Below are 16,705 nucleotides of genomic sequence, written 5' to 3'. Positions count from 1 at the left end.
CCGCGAAAGTCTACGCAGGTGAAAATCCATACAAAAATGGCGATTTTTTGGTTGGTTTTTAGCGCGAAAAACCCAGTGAAATCCGATAAGCTGGCATTAATCGAAGGTAAGATCTTGAATTTGATGTTTCTTGATAATTATAAATATTCCGGTGGTACCCAATGAGATTTGGTTATGAGTAACTCACAATCAGAGACAAAAAACTTTGAAAGTCGCTTCAGTCTTGAGTCTTATTATTTCGCCATATTTAAAGACCAAATCGTGGCTCGAATGCGGCTCTAGCCTGTTAAATTCCCGGATGCGACCGGGCATTCTACGCGATGTGTACTCTTTTCTTATGCAAACGCTTTCTTTTGTTCTAATAAACTCGCATAGATGTTGGCCACGTGAGTGAAAACACTCTATACATGTGTATAAAGTCTTTAAGATACAAGTATTGCAATCAACATATTTCAGATTTTCTGGCGACTGGCCTTGTAGAGTAAGCCTAACGTTTCCAATTGCGCGTCTCGGCTTTGCGTGCGGCTCCGGCGTGACCTCTCACGACCACCCCCCTCACCCTGAAAAGACTGAGCTACAGTCTGCACTGGGATGCTTAACGTGTATTTTACACTGGCATTAAGAACAATTACCTGGTGTTAACAGGGGTTTAATTCGCGTACAGGTGAGATGAAATGGAGGAGTAACCATATAAGTGGAAACCGAATTGGTATCAACTACCTCTTCAACTATGTCTATCGATGAATCATCGATGGACATAGTCGATGCTCATTGATGATCATTGATGACATAGTTTGGAATGAGATTGACGACACCGAGCTGTTATTAACAGGGTTGATGTTTGTTCCCTTCACTCTTATTAAGCCAACCAGATGGAATTTTTATTCAAAAATATTTTTATTAAATAAAAGCCATTAAATTCCACAATATCCAACATAAATACCATTAGGAAAGCATAATTTATCAATACTCAATTTTTCCCTTTTGATCCATCCTTATTATAAATATTGTACATGAAAACCAGCCTCGAATATTGTATGAAAACCTCATTGTTAAGGCTATAATAGCTTTTTAGGGTGATCACAGTGATCAGTGTTCATCTCAGTATATGATCACATCTGCCACCTCTATAAGACGGACACCTCCTGAAGCCAATGCCCAGTTTCTCCATTCTACTAGTCTGTTATTTTTTTGACCCTCTATAGACCTCTTTCATAATGGCCGCCTATGAATATATTCTTTTATATGTATGATAATTAGCCTTCTGACCTCGTTAGCATGTGCAAAGTACAAAAGAACTCTTACTTTCAAACGAGATCAGAAAGGCTAAAGTAATTATCATAAATATAAAAGAATATATTAATAGGCTGCCATTATGAAAGAGGTCTATAAAGCAGACACCTATCTGAGACTAACACTTAATGATGCTCCCAGTGGTATCCGTCTTAGAGAAAGTGAACTGTCTAGTACAATTGCAGTGCCACTTTCTGGGCTTTTACTGACTTAGTTTGGAAGCCTGGTCCTTGGACGCCGTTTCTCGAAACTCCTGACAATTAACCGGTCCAAAAAGTTGTTGATGTTTATATTCGTGATAAAGATTTTGATAGTTTCTTAGACAACGCCATAAATGAATGAATGAATGAATGAAGCGTTATTTAATCTTGGGTTTGATGAGGTTGGTTAGACCTCTAGCAAAAATATGCTAATAAGCCGAGGAAAAAAAAAACAAACAAAAAACAAAACAAGTAAGTTAATTAATAGAGAAAGAAAGGGAAATCCAAAAACTTATTTACAGTATAAAGCCTAAAATTACGTGACACAGCTATTTACAATAAAAAGCCCAATTACTTGATAGAACACAGAAAATTATATAGAATTAGCTAGAACCTTAGCTTTGGGACTGCTTTTTTAAAAGCTGACAAAGCCATCAGTAAACAAAACAAAATGGACTAGTCGGCTATCTAGAACCCGTGCTCTTATCCTTTTAGATTTTGATTTGAATACTGTATTTCATTTCGGGCGACTTTCATGTTACATTTGATTCATCTTGATTGCATTCTAGAAGCAATTCCTTTTAGGTACCGTAGTTCATCTCTTTCGTTTAATGCATCATTGTACAAAGCGTTGGTATGGATTTTTAGTCTGCGCAGAGTGTCTAGTACGTTACTAGCGTCCAGTTCAACGTTAATTTCGTCGTCATATTCGTCGAGCTCATAGTAATGAGCATTCAGACTTTTCCAGCTTGCGGTCAGCCGTCCTCTACTCAAGTGCTCGGTTTGGACCTGAAGCTTGTCTAAGCAGGGTGAGCTTCGATATGTGGAGGTCGTTGCATTATCACTCGGTGAACATTGTCTTCTCCTATCAATTAATACGGTGCCATCTTTCGTTTCCGCGCCATAAAATCCTAAAGACTCATTTTGGTCGGCGCTTTGGTCAAAGCATAGTTCCGGCTCCTCATCATCATCTTCAAAGAACAAATTTAATTGACTTTCCCTCAATTGCTCTCGTGTATCCTCTAGTTCTATACACAGGTCTTCTTTCTCTAACTGAAGTTTAGCAACTTCACGCTCGGAAATGTCGCGTCTTCTCTTTTCATCTTGAAGCTGCTTCTGTAGAACAGCCACCTTTTCTTCAAGTGATTTTGTCTCTTTTTCGTCCCTGTTTCCTTTGTCTAGTGAGACAGGAGAATTCTTCCTTTGTTTTAGGTATTTTTTATTGCTCCGCTCCGCCAATCTAGACCTTTGCTGTTTTCCATTCAGTCTTCCGAGAGAAGAGCTCTTCCTTAGGGGCTCATCAAATAACCCATTTTGAATCTTTCTGCGACGCAAAGTATCCAGGCCATCAGCGCTTCCAAACTTCCGCCAACCATCTTCATGTTCCCATTCGAAGTCTTCATTATCTGTGAGCATTAGCGCAAAACTCTCATGACTTCCTTGTGGTTGTTCCCTCTCTACCTCAGCCTCGCTTTCATCACTTGGATTCGAGTCATAATCGGGAAAAAGTCCCGAGCTGCTGGAGTCGCTGAACACTATAGAACTTCGCCTGATTTCTTCCAGTTCCTTTTTGGTATACCTGTGGCGTTTCTCCTCTTCAATGAGCCTCAGTTTCAAGGACTGTGTTTCGTCAAGGTCGTTCTCTAGCTCTGATAACATGGCGCTAATTTCTGCAAATAGCAACAATATGCAGGGTTATTGCTGCGTTGCTGAACCTTAGATACGAGTGGTTCCTTAGACTACTGTACACAAATATGTGCGGTGAACAGTACTCGAAGAAAAGAAAATGAAGGTAAAAGCGGCTGGGAGACACAAGGCAACTATTGAACTATTGGTCTTGTACCGGCGGTAATATTTTGAATGACCATGATTCCTTTACTGACGTTTGACTTGTTATAAATCCCAATACATGCGATTTATACGTGAGCTTTTAAAATTTGAGCCATAGATGTCCAACATTGCTGTAGGAAACTTAAAAGGCGATTTAATATGGCTGGACAACACTCTACTGGAAATGACTTTCCACAAATTTTATTTCGATTCCCTTTAATGATACGCTTGGACTGCCTGTGGGAACACAGGGGGGTGTCTGCAACAAAGAAAATATTTCAATTCTTTGACGGAAATTTTGGCCTTATATACATGTTCGCATACGGTGCCTTCCATTATCAGGAAAAGTAGGAAAAGGAAAAGTAACCACCTTAAAAATATATAGACGTCAACCCTAAGGATTATCTGAAAAGATTATCCCTCTCGTAAAAAAATCCCTGCTTGGTTTATTCGAGTGACCTTTAGGATGACAAACATTCACGGATTTATCTACGCGAGGTTAAAATTGTAATATAGACCGATCTGTCTTCCTATTGGGCATAAAAAGAATTTTTGAGCGTGGCATACGTGGCATAAATGTTGGTAAAAATTTAAAACGAATTGCTCTTCCTTAAAGTCACGAATATAATATTGTGGACGAACACTGAAAAAGCCACTTGAAGTCAACTAAAAAAATACCCTCTGTCGGCGTCTCTCTAAATCTGTATTATCAATGATGGCAAAAAATGGGACTTATGAGTGATAATAAAATGGGTCATAGTCTGACTGATCTAATGTACAAACATGGTTACAGTTGGTCTTGCAGGAAATATATAGAGGTCTCTCTCTCGCATTGTGGATTTTGGGAAGGATGTGGTTTTGTGCCGGAAATGGAAACAGAATCTCGATTACGTGTTCTGAAAGCAAAAGATGTAATTGAGAAATATAGCACTGCATAAAATTATTTGTCAGTATTGCTTCTTAAATGGAGAAAGAGCTATATTTTTAAGTGCTGAGAAATAAAGCTGTTTATACCTTTAGATGAGATACTACTGACTTTATATTGAAACCCATTTTAGAAAAATATAAGGTTTCTAATTTCTGGCGACTTTGGTTTCTGATGGTTGTTTATTTCACGTTTTGATTTCCGGTCGAGTTCTCTAACGTCAGAAATAACAAAAACTGACACTTATGAATAAGTTTCTTCACGATGTTGAACTTAATTTAAATTAAATATTTTGGAATGTAAGTTTCAAGACACCGTATTCACCAAAAAAAGGAATAGAAGGGAAAGTCGATGAAAAACTATGCAATAAATGCGTCGGAGTTGCTTTCGAAGAGAAAGTTTTAGGTGCAAGTCACGACACGTGAAGTGATGAAAGCGTAAAAAAACCTAAACACCTTGGAAATATCATAAACACTTTTCATCGATTACGAAATCCTGGCGCAATTCAAGGCAAAATCAGTACAATAAATATGGCCACCAAACCTTCTTCGTTGTAGTCATCATCTTGAAGCAGCTCTCGTGCCAAGAAAGCCTGCACTTTGGACTTCAGCAAAGCTTGTAGTAACCGCCTAAATCCGTTTTCTCTTCTCTTTATAATATCTACAAATGTCGCCACTTGTGCTTCTCTTGACTTGTTCTTTTCTCGAAGCGTCTCTACATCGTCATCGTCAAGAACACCAACGGTTTTAAGGTAGCGTAATAGTTTGGATGGCTCAAGACATTGCTCCAGTCTTAGGTAATGTCGATCTATTACACTGCACTCTTTAGGGTCCATGAAGAAGCTGAGAGAACAAAATACAGAACGTTATATCAGTCACGGCAACTCGAACGCCACATAAGTAGAACTCAGGTTCCTGGCAAAAAGCGAAAAACGAGAGACCCTGGAACAGGAAAGTAAAATTTGAAAATCGATTGAAAACGCAAATTTTTAAAAAGAGATTGTAGGTTTTCAAGTAATCTGAGGCGATCCGCGTACTCTGACTTTTTTCCTTCATGCTCCGTTACGATTCAAAGCTGTGGCAATTAGCATACTCAGAATGTCATAACTAGACCAATAGTATCTAGTAGATAGATAGTTAAGTAAATTCTACCGTATGAACAACAACAAAAATTAACTCGCTTGTGCGTCAGACATATAACGGTTGACTAATGTGCTTCCATGCTGGTCTTGTCTGCAGACGCAGCCTGTTGTGCATCAAATGGATGCAAAAGGTGGCTCAATTCTGACGTCATTGAACACCATTTCTGAAGGGTCATGTTTGTCCCAACGTGTCCTTGTCAATCGCCTGAGGATATATTTTTTTGAAGATCGTTTGAAATTAACGAAGACAACAACTGATGTGGAGGGCTGCGCTTAAAATAGCCTTAATTTTCCTGAGCAAACAGAAAGCGTATGATAAGAATCAGAAAAACGGTCTTTGAAACCGTTTTCCAACACTCACTGCGCGTTGTTCTGGCTCTTATTCTCATGCTCCGTTAATTTATTGAGCACTAGTCAAACCTTAGATGAAAGAAAACCGCAATAACAAGAATATTTCTCTGCTCTCAAGGCCGAGAAAAACACCGCAAAGGCAAGTAAACACATATCGGTAATAATATCGCACGTAAAGTATTTAACCGTGAATACTAGTGTAATCCCACTGTCTATATCATTAATTATACTTGTTTAATCTTACTAGCCTTTTTCAACTTTCCATGATTTTAATATTTGCCGGTGCTGTGCAAAAAATTTCTCCCAAAGTGAGGGTTGTGCTTTATATGCAATTACATTTTTTTGCGGGGGGGGTTTACAGTATAATGGTGCTGTTGGACACTCGAGAGACACTGCAAGTCAGTACAGTAAAATATCCCGCCTAAAGTTTAGTTGTATACCTTCGTTGCTTTTTCAAATTCAACTGAATTAAATGGCCGCTCTTGAAAAGAGACCCAAAAATGCGCTATATTATCCCCTTTATCATAACATTTAGGCGGTCTTACCTTTTCAAGCGCGATCCGTGTTTTACGAGCACCAGTACACTTAACCAGACTCACCAAGTTTCAGTTCTCGTTTTATAAGGTATTAAAAGCGGATGCGGAAGTCATAAGGCTCAAGTGGTCAGTCCCGTGCCCTGTAATATCGCAAGCGGCGTATTTGAGAGGCATTGTTCTTTTGATGTTATTTGGTTTTTTTGCTCGTCACATCGTCGGAAAACGCAATATACCATAATAGCATATAACACATGATTGGGCCTTCTATTAGATGAAATGAAGAAGCGAATCGCCTAGATTTGAGAAAACTGTACATAAGGCGGCTGCATTCAATTTGCTGGCTAGTGTTCCATAGTTTTTTCTTTTTAATTTTGAAATCCATCCCGCACTTTAAGTTTCTAAAGAGTTCTAAAGAATTATTTGTGTAATCCGTATTTTGCAAGCACCAGTACAATTAAACAGACTCACCAAGTTTCAATTCTCGTTTTATAAGGTATTAAAAGCGGATGCGGAAGACATAAGGCTTAAGAGGTCAGTCCCGTGCCCCGTAATAACGCAAGCGGCGTATTTGAGAGGCGTTGGTCTTTTGTTGTTATTCTTTTTTTGCACGCACATCGTCGGAAGTTGAAGATACCATATATAGCATATAACAAATGCTTGTGCCTTCTATTCTATGAAATGAAGAAGCGAATTGCCTAGAATTGAGAAACCTGTAAATAAGGCGACTGCATTCAATTTGCTGGCTAGTGTTCCATAGTTTTTTCTTTTGAATTTTGAAATCCATCACGTTCTTCAAGTTTCTAAAGAATTGTTTGTTTACTTTCGAAAACCGTTTATGGAAAAGCAGCGAACCTGAACGCGCGTGCTACTGATCCCAAGAACGTTGCCCATCGATACGTGTCGATATGACATTTGGTTAAATGTTTGATGCAAACTAGGTAAAGAATCGTTAGCCTGAGTAATGACCGCGTGGCTCTTGAATTTACCATACATGTCTCCCAGGATTGCTCTTTGCGCCGCCATATCGTTTCTGTTCAAGCATGAGAACGCAATTTAGGCGCAGTTTCTGTAATGGAGCGAAGTTTGGCCGCCCCGATCTTAAAACTGCTTGGATCGCCACAGATCGGATAGGTTTCTGTGCTACCATTTGGCGCGATGTGACCTATTAGTTTTTGGCTTTGTTGGTGGAAAAATAGTGAACTTAAGACGAGCTTCCATCTAAAATGTTATAACTAAACCCCTCTTAAAATTGATCTTACAAGTTAATAGCTCTCGTTAGTCTTCTTTGACCAACTATCAGGTACGCAGAGCAGCTCTACTTCCCCATCCCTCTCGAAGCGTTAGCAGGCTCCCAATACTTGGGGTATGCAATTTGCAGTGAAAGTACACACTTATCCCTTCATTAACACTTTCAAAATTTCACAATGGACCGAAAACTATGTCTTGAAGTGCTTGTAACTTGAAATATGTTATCTGAGGCATGTTGCAAAACGCCTTTATTTTGTAAGCTAAACGTATTGATTTTTCATGGTTTTGAAGCCGTCCCAAGCATGTATGACTCTGGAATACATTGAATACCCAATTTCGTAACTCGTCCGTGTCGCAATTCCATCGGCGAAATGACAAAGCAGGAACCTTCATTAACTTTGATTTGACTTTTTTAAACTGAGTTCCGATCTAATTTTACATGTTAGCAAGTTTAACGCTTGACTCACCTGATTTCGTCCTACCTACTTTTAGTACGTACATGCGGAAGACTTAATCTGTCTCGCCTGGGGCTCTTGCTCTCAAAAAATAATCAACTTGTAATGACATACCTGAATGAATAAGGAATCCACGTGCGTGCATAATATATTGCACGTTTTCATTGTTCTTATGGTAATCATTCTCCACAAAACATCACTCTCTTTTAAGCACAAAAAATTCACATAACAATGGAATGGTAAGACAAAAAGACCTGAGAAAGTGACAATTGTCTTTGAAAACACAGACACCAAGAGGGTAGGGATTCCTACGTTGTAAGCAGTATATCAAATATGACTAATATAATAGTAATAGTCTAAATGCCAATTTTCTATATATTTAATTTTTGAAATCGCCCTCCTATCACATAGCTCCATCCTGTCCATCCTGTGTGAATGGTTCGCAGTGCTGCTGGTCACGTAGAGAAATCCTGCCCCCTTTGCAAGAGTTAGACTACAGTTTGAGCAAAATGGCTCCATTTATTTTTTTCAAATGCAGTCAATTTCTCACCTGCGAGACAAATCTGAATAAAACATCTCTCTCTTTTAAAAGCGCTTCGAGTTTTAGAATAATTCTTTTCTTCACGAGCTGATAAAAACAAAATAAAGCACCCTCCCCCTTTGCCGCTACACCTCAAACTGAATAGAAGAAATTGTCACATAAAACAGAAAGAAGTTTTCACGTGTCCGATACACCAAAAGTACCCCTTGTTGATATTTTTGATGTAAAGGCTGGTAATATTTAAAAAAAAAACCTTTCAATTGAAAATTTCTGTCGCGAGAAAATCTCAGATTCATTAAAGTCTGGTTCTTTAAGTTTCCATCAGCACTTTTCTCTGAAACTGGTTTTACTGGTTAAGATCACGCAAATACTACTCAGTCCATCTTCATTCAGTTCTAGCTTAACTACGATTATCAGAAAAAAAAGGCCTGTCCTAGATTTTAGCAAGGCAGTTGCTGTACAGATTTGCGTGGATGTGATGCTTGTTCTTGTTTTTCTTCATGTCTTTAAATGTCCCTCTATATTTTACGGTCTCGATCTGTGATGGGTTTTCCATATTGAAAAGTGAAACATCTACACCTGAATGTTTGCGTGAAAAATGAAACTGCTATCCACAACACCAGCACCACAACAAACTTATCGCTGACTTCCTTTTCTTGTTTACCGGTGCCTCTCTCTGTTCCGGCCATTCTTCGTTGTCAAAGCTGGGTTTAATAGGCTCTTTGAGCTTGAGCTTTGTATTGTTATTAGTCATTTGCACCACTGGCTGATTATTATCTGCGGGGTCATCCTGGAGATAAAATCCATCATGAACTTCAACATTTGCCTCGTGACGCACTGGAGCTTCCTTTTGCACTGGTCTGTCTTGACAATCACCTTGCAGTGGAACTTCATTTTCCTTGCACTTGGAAAGGATTGGGTCTGTCGTGTTTGTTTGCTTGCTGCTGGTTTTATCAAACTCATCGGAATCAGCTGTCACCCGGCTGCTTGCGCTAAAACAAATATCTTTAATCATCGTTTCGATGCTTTCTGTTTTGTCAATGACTTCCTGTTCCACCACATTTTCACCGACAATGTCATCTTTCTGTAGCTCTTTTTGCTGCTGCACTTGGTTGCTGTCAGGGTTTTCGAGTGACTTTTCTTCGTAGTCGCAGCTAGACCTTAGGGTTTCTTTAATCTTAAGCTCTTCAAGCTCAGAATCTTCAAGCCTGGCTTCTTCATTTTCACCAATTTCTTGCAGCACTGGCGGCTCTTTCTGTGTAGGGTCATCCTGCTGGTCATGTTGATCAAGATCCTGCACTTCGTCGAGATGCACTATTTTCTGTTCATGCATTGACGGACCTTTCTCTTTTACTTGTTTGTCTTGGGAATCAAATTCCTCTATCTTAGTCGCTTTTAGCTTTGGCTCTTGATTTTCACTAGTTTCCGGCTGCACAATAAGATCTTTGTCTGTAAGATCACCATACTGATGTTGTTGAATCAGATCTTTATCCAGCAGTTCTTCAAGAACTTTCTCTTCATGACCCACCAAAGATATCTCTCGTTCTTGCTGCTCTTGAAAGTCATCATCATCGGAAGAGGCATTCACTAAGTTATTTAGGCTAACGAAGGCATCTTCTTCATTTATTGTTTCCAAGCTTTCTGTTTTGTCACTGTCTGCTTGTTCCACAACACTCCCACCGTTAACAGCGTTATCTTCTTGCATCTTTTTTTCGTTCTTCACCTGCTCCCTTTCAAGATTTTCGAGTAACCTTTCTTCGAAGTTACAGCTTGATTCAAGAGGTTCCTTACGCTCCAACCCTTCACGCTTGCGTTCTTCCTTTCCCTGCAGCACGGACTGGTTTTTGCTGGTAAAGTCATTTTGCTGGAATTGTCGATCGAGATCCTGCATTTTGTCCGGATGCATAACTTGCTCTTTATGACCCACGAGAGCTTTCTCTTGTACTTGTTTTACTGGAGAATCATCTTGTGTTGCAACTTCCTTTTGTTGCCTCTCAAGGCATTCGAGTGTTCTGTCTTCGTTGTTAGAAAAGGATTTCAGAGGCTCTGCAATCTTCGAGGCATGAAGCTTAGGCTTTTCATTTTCACTAGTTTCTTGCAACACTGACTGATCTTTGTTTTTAGAGTTGTCAGGTTTGATATGTCGATCATGATCCTGCATTTCGCCAGGATGAAGAGATCTCTCTTCATAAGTTAGTGGAACTTTCTCTTCCACTTTTTTTTCTTCAAAATCATTTTGCGTTGCAGCTTCTTCTTGCCGTTCAAGGTATTCGAGTGAACTTTCTTTGTAGTCAGGGTTTATTTTCAGTCGCTCTTCAATCTTATATTGTTCAAGCGTCGTCTGTTTACTTTCACCAGTTTCTGGCAGCACCGACTTTGACTGAGCATTGTTTGAAGGATCGCCGTGCATAGCATGTCCATCATAATCCTGTATTGTTCTGAGATGCAAAACTTCCTCTTCATGACTCACTGGGGCTTCCCCTTGTACCTGTTGAGAGTCATCTTGCGTTGCAACCACGTCTTTTTTGTTCTTGGGAAGGACTGGCTCTTTCTTGTCTGTTTGCTTACCGTTAGATATCCTTAACTCATTAGAATTAGTTATCTCTTGATTATTTACGATAACGACCGCATCGTCTTCAATTATTGTTTGGATGCTTTCTGTTTGGTCAGTGACTGGTTGTTCAACTAAACTCTCAACTTCCACAGCCTCATTTTGTAGTAGCTCTTTTTTCTCCTGTACTTGTTGCCTCTCAGTGTGTTTAAGTGACATTTCTTCGTTGTCACAGTTGGATATCACAGGGTCGTCGAGGTCAGACCCTTCACGCTTAAGCTCTTTATTTTCGCCAGTTTTTTGCATCTCTGAGTTTTTGTTTCTACGGTCATCGTGCTGATTATGTCGACCATAATCCTGTATTTTTTCCTGATTGATACATTTCTCTTCATAACTGATTGGAGCCTTCTCTTGCTCCCGCTTGCCTCGAGAATCATCTTGGCTTGCAACCACTCCTTGTTGCCTCTCAGTGTGCTCGAATGAGTTTTCATTGTAGTTAGAGCTGGATTTCAGAGTCTCTTCAATCTCAGACACTTCAGGCTTCCGCTCTTCATTTTCACCAGTTTCTTCGAACACTGACGAATCTTTAACTGTAGGATGAACCGGCTGATCATGTCGATCACGATACTGCATTTCGTCGAGATTCCCATTTTTCTCTTCATGACTCAATGGACCTTTCTCTTCAACTTGTTTTTCTTGGGAATCACCTTCCGTTGCAACTTCCTCTTGTTGCCCCTCAGTATACTCTTCATGATCAGGGCTGTATTTGAGAGGCTCTTCAATCTTAGACACCTCACGCTTGGGCTGTTCGTTTTGACCAGTTTCTTGCAACAGTGACGGCTCCTTGTTTGTGGGGACAACCTTCTGATCATGACGATGACGATCCTGCATCTCGTCGAGATGCCCATTTGTCTGTTCGTGACTTAATGGACCTTTCTCTTTGATTTGTTTTTCTTGGGAATCACCTTCCGTTGCAACTTCCTCTTGTTGCCCCTCACTATACTCCAGTGAGCTTTCTTCGTGGTCAGGGCTGTATTTGAGAGGCTCTTCAATCATAGACACTTCAGGCTTTGGTTCTTTATTTTGCTCAGTTTCGTCCAACACTGACAGTTCGTTGTTCGTAAGGTCATCCTTCTGATCGTGTCGATGACGATCCGGCATTTCGTCAAGATGCACAATTGTCTGTTCATCACTTAATGGCTCTTTCTCTTTGACTTGTTTTGCTTGGGAATCACTCTTCGTTGCAACTTCCTCTTGTTGCCCCTCACTATACTCGAGTGAGCTTTCTTCCTGGTCAGGGCTTGATTTCAGAGGCTCTTCAACCATAGGCATTTTAGGCTTTGGCTCTTTACTTTGCCCAGTTTCGTCCAACACTGACGGCTCTTTGATTGTAGGGTTATCCTTCAGATCATGTAGATCACGATCCTGCATTTCGTCGATATGCCCATTTTTCTCTTCATGAGTCAATGGACCTTTCTCTTTTAATTGTTTGACTTGGTAATGACCTTCCGGTGCAACGTCCTCTTGGGGCCTTTCAGTCCACTCAAGTGAGCTTTCGTCGTGGTCACGGCTCAATTTCAGAGGATTTTCAGTCTTAGACATTTCAGGCATTGGCTCTTCACTTTGACCAGTTTTATACAACACTGATGGCTGTTTGTTTGTAGGGTCATCCTGCTGATGATGTCGATCACGATCCGGCTTTTCGTAGAAATGCACAATTGTCTGTTCCTGGCCTAATGGACCTTTCTCATTCACTTGTTTTTCTTGGGAATCACCTTCCGTTGCAACTTTCTCTTGTTGCCCCTCAGTAAACCTGAATGAGCTTTCTTCCTGGTCAGGGCTGGATTTCAGGGACTCCTTAATCTTAGACACTTGAGGCTTGGGATCTTCATTTTGATCAGTTTCTTCCAAAACTACGGGCTCCTTGATTGTAGTGTCATCCTTCTGATCATTTCGATCACCATCCTGCATTTCGTCGAGATGCCCATTTTTCTCTCCATGACTCAATGGACCTCTCTCATTGACTTGTGTTTCTTGGGAATCACCTTCCGTTGCAACTTCCTCTTTTTGCCCCTCAGTATACTTGAGTGAACTTTCCTCGTGGTCCGGGCTGAATTTCGGAGGCTCTTTAATCTTAGACACTTCAGGCTTGGGCTCTTCATTTTGACCAGTTTCGTCTAACACTGACGGCTCTTTAATTTTAGGATCAACTTGCTGATCATGTCGATCACGATACTGCATTTCGTCGAGATTTCTGTTTTTCTCTTCATCACTCAATGGAGCTTTCTCTTCAACTCGTTTATGTTGGGAATCACCTTCCGTTGCAACTTCCTCTTGTTTCCCCTCAGCATACTCGAGTAAGCTTTCTTCACGGTCAGGGCTGGATTTGAGAGGCTCTTCAATCTTAGACACTTCAGGCTTCGGCTCTTCGTCTTTACCAGTTTGTTCGAACACTGACGGCTCTTTAATTGTAGGGTCAACCTGCTGATCATGTCGATCACGATCCTGCATCTCGTCGAGACTTCCATTTTTCTCTTCTTGACTCAATGGACCTTTCTCTTCAACTTGTTTATCTTGGGAATCACCTTCGGTTGAAACATCCTCTTGTTGCCCCTCAGTATACTCGAGTGACCTTTCTTTATGGTCCGGGTTGGATTTGAGAGGCTCTTCAATCTTAGTCACTTCAGGTGTCGGCCCTTCATTTTGACCAGTTTCTTCCAACGGTGACGGTTCTTTGTTTGTAGGGTCAACCTGCTGATCATGTCGATTCCGATACTGCATTTCGTCGAAATTCCCATTTTTCTCTTCATGACTCAATGGACCTTTCCCTTCAAATTGTTTTTCTTGGGAATCACCTTCCGTTGCAACTTCCTCTTGTTGCCCCTCAGTATACTCGAGTGAGCTTTCTTGAGAGTCAGGGCTGGATTTGAGAGACTCTTCAATCTTAGACACTTGAAGCTTGGGATCTTCATTTTGATTAGTTTCTCCCAAAACTGGCGGCTCTTTGATTTTAGTGTCATCCTTCTGATCATGTCGATCACCATCCTGCATTTCGTCGAAATTCCCATTTTTCTCTTCATGACTCAATGGACCATTCTGTTTAATTTGTTTTTCTTGGGAATCACCTTCGGTTGAAACGTCCTCTTGTTGTCCCTTAGTATACTCGAGTGAGCTTTCTTCATGATCAGGGTTGGATTTGAGAGGCTCTTCAGTCTTTGACACTTCAGGCTTCGGCTCTTCATTTTGACCAGTTTCTTCCAACAGTAACGGTTCTCTGTTTGTAGGGTCAACCTGCTGATCATGTCGATTACGATACTGAATTTCGTCGAAATTCCAATTTTTCTCTTCATGAATCAATGGACCTTTCTCTTCAACTTGTTTTTCTTGGGAATCACCTTCCGTTGCAACGTGCTCTTGTTGCCCCTCAGTATACTCGAGGGAGCTTTCTTTATGATCAGGGCTGGATTTCAGAGGCTCTTCAGTCTTAGACACTTCAGGCTTGGGCTCTTCATTTTGAGCAGTTTCGTGCAACACTGACGGCTCTCTGTTTGTAGGGTCAACCTTCTGATCATGTCGATCACGATCCTGCATTTCGTCGAGATGCCCATTTTTCTGTTCGTGACTCAATGGACCTTTCTCTTTTTCTTGTTTGACTTGGTAATGGTCTTCCTTTGCAAGGTCGTCTTGTGGCCTTTCACTACACTCGAGTAACTTTTCTTCGTGGTCAGGGCTGGATTTCAGAGGGGCTTCAATCTTAGACGGTTTGAGCTTGTGCTCTTTATTTTCATCAGTGTCTAGCAACGGCGACAGATCTTTCTTTGTAAGGACATCGCACTGATCTTGCCGATCTTTATCCTGTATTTCTTCAACAACTTTCTCTTCCTGACCCACGATAGCTTTCTCTCGTATTTCTTCTTTAGAATCATCATCATTATCGTAAATAGTTTCCCCTTGGTTGTTTAGGCTCACAGAGGTGTCTTTTTCCATTATTGTTTCCAAGCTTTCTGTTGTGTCACTGACTGTTTGCTCCAGCAAAATCTCGCCGTTGACAGTGTTACCTTCCCGTAGCTTTTTTCGGTCCCGTACCTGTTGCTTTTCAGGCTGTTCGAGTGAACTTTCTTGGAAGTCATTTCTGCATGTAAAATGTTCCTTACGCTCAGACCCATCACCCTTGCGTTCTTCCTTTTCACCAGTTCCTTGCAGCGCTGAAGGATTTTCATTGGTTCTGTCATTTTCGCGATCGTGATTCTGTATTTCGCGAGGATGCACAACTTGCTCCTTTTGATCCACGACAGCTGTCTCTTGAATTCGCTTGACTTGATAATCTTCTTGGTAATCGTCTTCGTAATCAGGGCTGGATTTCAGAGACTCTTCGATGTTAGCCACTTTAGATTTGGGGTGTTTATTTTCACCAGCTTCTTTCAGCGCTGACTTTTCGACGTTTGCATGATCCTTTATTTTGTTGGGATACACAACTTTCTCTTCACGACTCTCTGAAGCCTTGTCTTGCATTTGTTTCCCTTGAGAATCATCTCCTTGTTTGTATTTGGGAAGAATTGACTCCCTCTTGTCTGTTTGGTTACCGGTAAATTTTCCTAACTCATCGGAACTAGTTATCCCTGGGTTATTTACGCTAAAAGCGGCACCTAATTCAGTTATCGTTTCGCTGCTTTTTGTTTTGTCAATAACTGATTGTTCCACCAAATATTTAGCTTTCACAGCGTCATCTTGCTGCTCCTCTATTTGCTTCTCACCTTGTTGCCTCACAGGGTGCTCGATGGACTTTTCCTTGTAGTCAGAACTGCATTCCAGACCCTTGTCAAGCTTACTCCCTCCAAACTCATACTCTTCACGGTTAAGTTCTTCTTTTCCTTCAGATTCTTGCAGCAATAATCGATTTTTGTTCAAAGAGTCGTCGTGCTGGTCTTGTCGTTGGCGATGCTGCATTTTTTCGAGATACACAAGTTTTTCTTCAGCACCCAATGGAGTTTCCTCTTTGTCTTGTCTGCCTTGATCATTCTCCTGCGCTGTCCCTTGGTGCCTTTCAGGGTACTCGAGTAAACCTGCTTTACTATCAAGGCTGTATTTCAGAGGCTCTTCAATTATAGAAACTTCAGGCTTGGACCTTTCACTTTCTCCAGTTTCTTTCAGCACTGTCTGTTCTTTGTTTTTAGGGTCATCATTCCTATCATGTCGACCATGATACAACATTTTGTTGGGTTGCACAACTTTCTCTTCATGACTCACTGGAGCTCTCTCGTGGACTTTTTTCTCTTGAGAATCACCCTGCTTTGCAATTTCGCCTTCCTTGTAGTTTGATATGATTGGCTCTTCCATGTCTTTGTTCTTACAGGTGGATTTTCCCAGCTCATCAAAATTAGTTATCTCTCGGTTATTTACTCTAACAGAAGCATCTTCTTCGGTAATTGTTTCACTGCTTTCTGCTTTTTCATTGACTACTTGTTCTTTTAACGAACTACCATCGTTTACAGCGTAATCTTCCTGCAGCTCTTCTTGCTCCTGTACCTGTTGATTGTCAAGTTGTACATGTTACGTTTCCGGACAGAGAGTTACCTATTCCCTAACAATCTTCCTGAACCTCGGTGGACTATTTAAGAACTGACCACTAGCACT

The 16,705-nt window shown here is 40.7% G+C and overlaps 1 protein-coding gene across 2 annotated transcripts; it reads right to left on the bottom strand.

Annotated features, from left to right (window-relative positions):
- Positions 1-892: 892 nt before the first annotated feature.
- On the bottom strand, positions 893-6,349 carry LOC140948969 (uncharacterized). 2 transcript variants are annotated; one of them, XM_073398227.1, is made up of 3 exons: positions 6,286-6,349; positions 4,792-5,090; positions 893-3,163 (listed from the first exon to the last, which is right to left on the bottom strand). In XM_073398227.1, exons 2-3 carry the CDS (start codon positions 5,081-5,083, stop codon positions 2,043-2,045), a joined length of 1,413 nt encoding a protein of 470 aa, XP_073254328.1. In that variant the 5' UTR covers positions 5,084-5,090; positions 6,286-6,349; the 3' UTR covers positions 893-2,042. The 2 variants fall into 2 exon arrangements, with proteins under 2 accessions (XP_073254328.1, XP_073254327.1); XM_073398226.1 differs by lacking the exon at positions 6,286-6,349 and having other exon boundaries at positions 4,792-5,442.
- Between the last annotated feature and the right edge of the window lie 10,356 nt (positions 6,350-16,705).

The sequence above is a fragment of the Porites lutea genome, chromosome 9, assembly GCF_958299795.1.
Source record: "Porites lutea chromosome 9, jaPorLute2.1, whole genome shotgun sequence".
Classification (NCBI taxonomy): Eukaryota; Metazoa; Cnidaria; class Anthozoa; order Scleractinia; family Poritidae; genus Porites; species Porites lutea.
This window is presented reverse-complemented; position numbering and strand designations above follow the sequence as displayed.

What these genes read in the sequence shown, in the direction of transcription:
- LOC140948969 (XM_073398227.1), bottom strand. Translation starts at nt 5,083, where the DNA reads ATGGACCCTAAAGAGTGCAGTGTAATAGATCGACATTACCTAAGACTG. An exon ending in TGATGACTACAACGAAGAAG is followed by an intron (nt 3,164 to 4,791) that starts GTTTGGTGGCCA and finishes TGCTATTTGCAG; the next exon opens with AAATTAGCGCCATGTTATCA.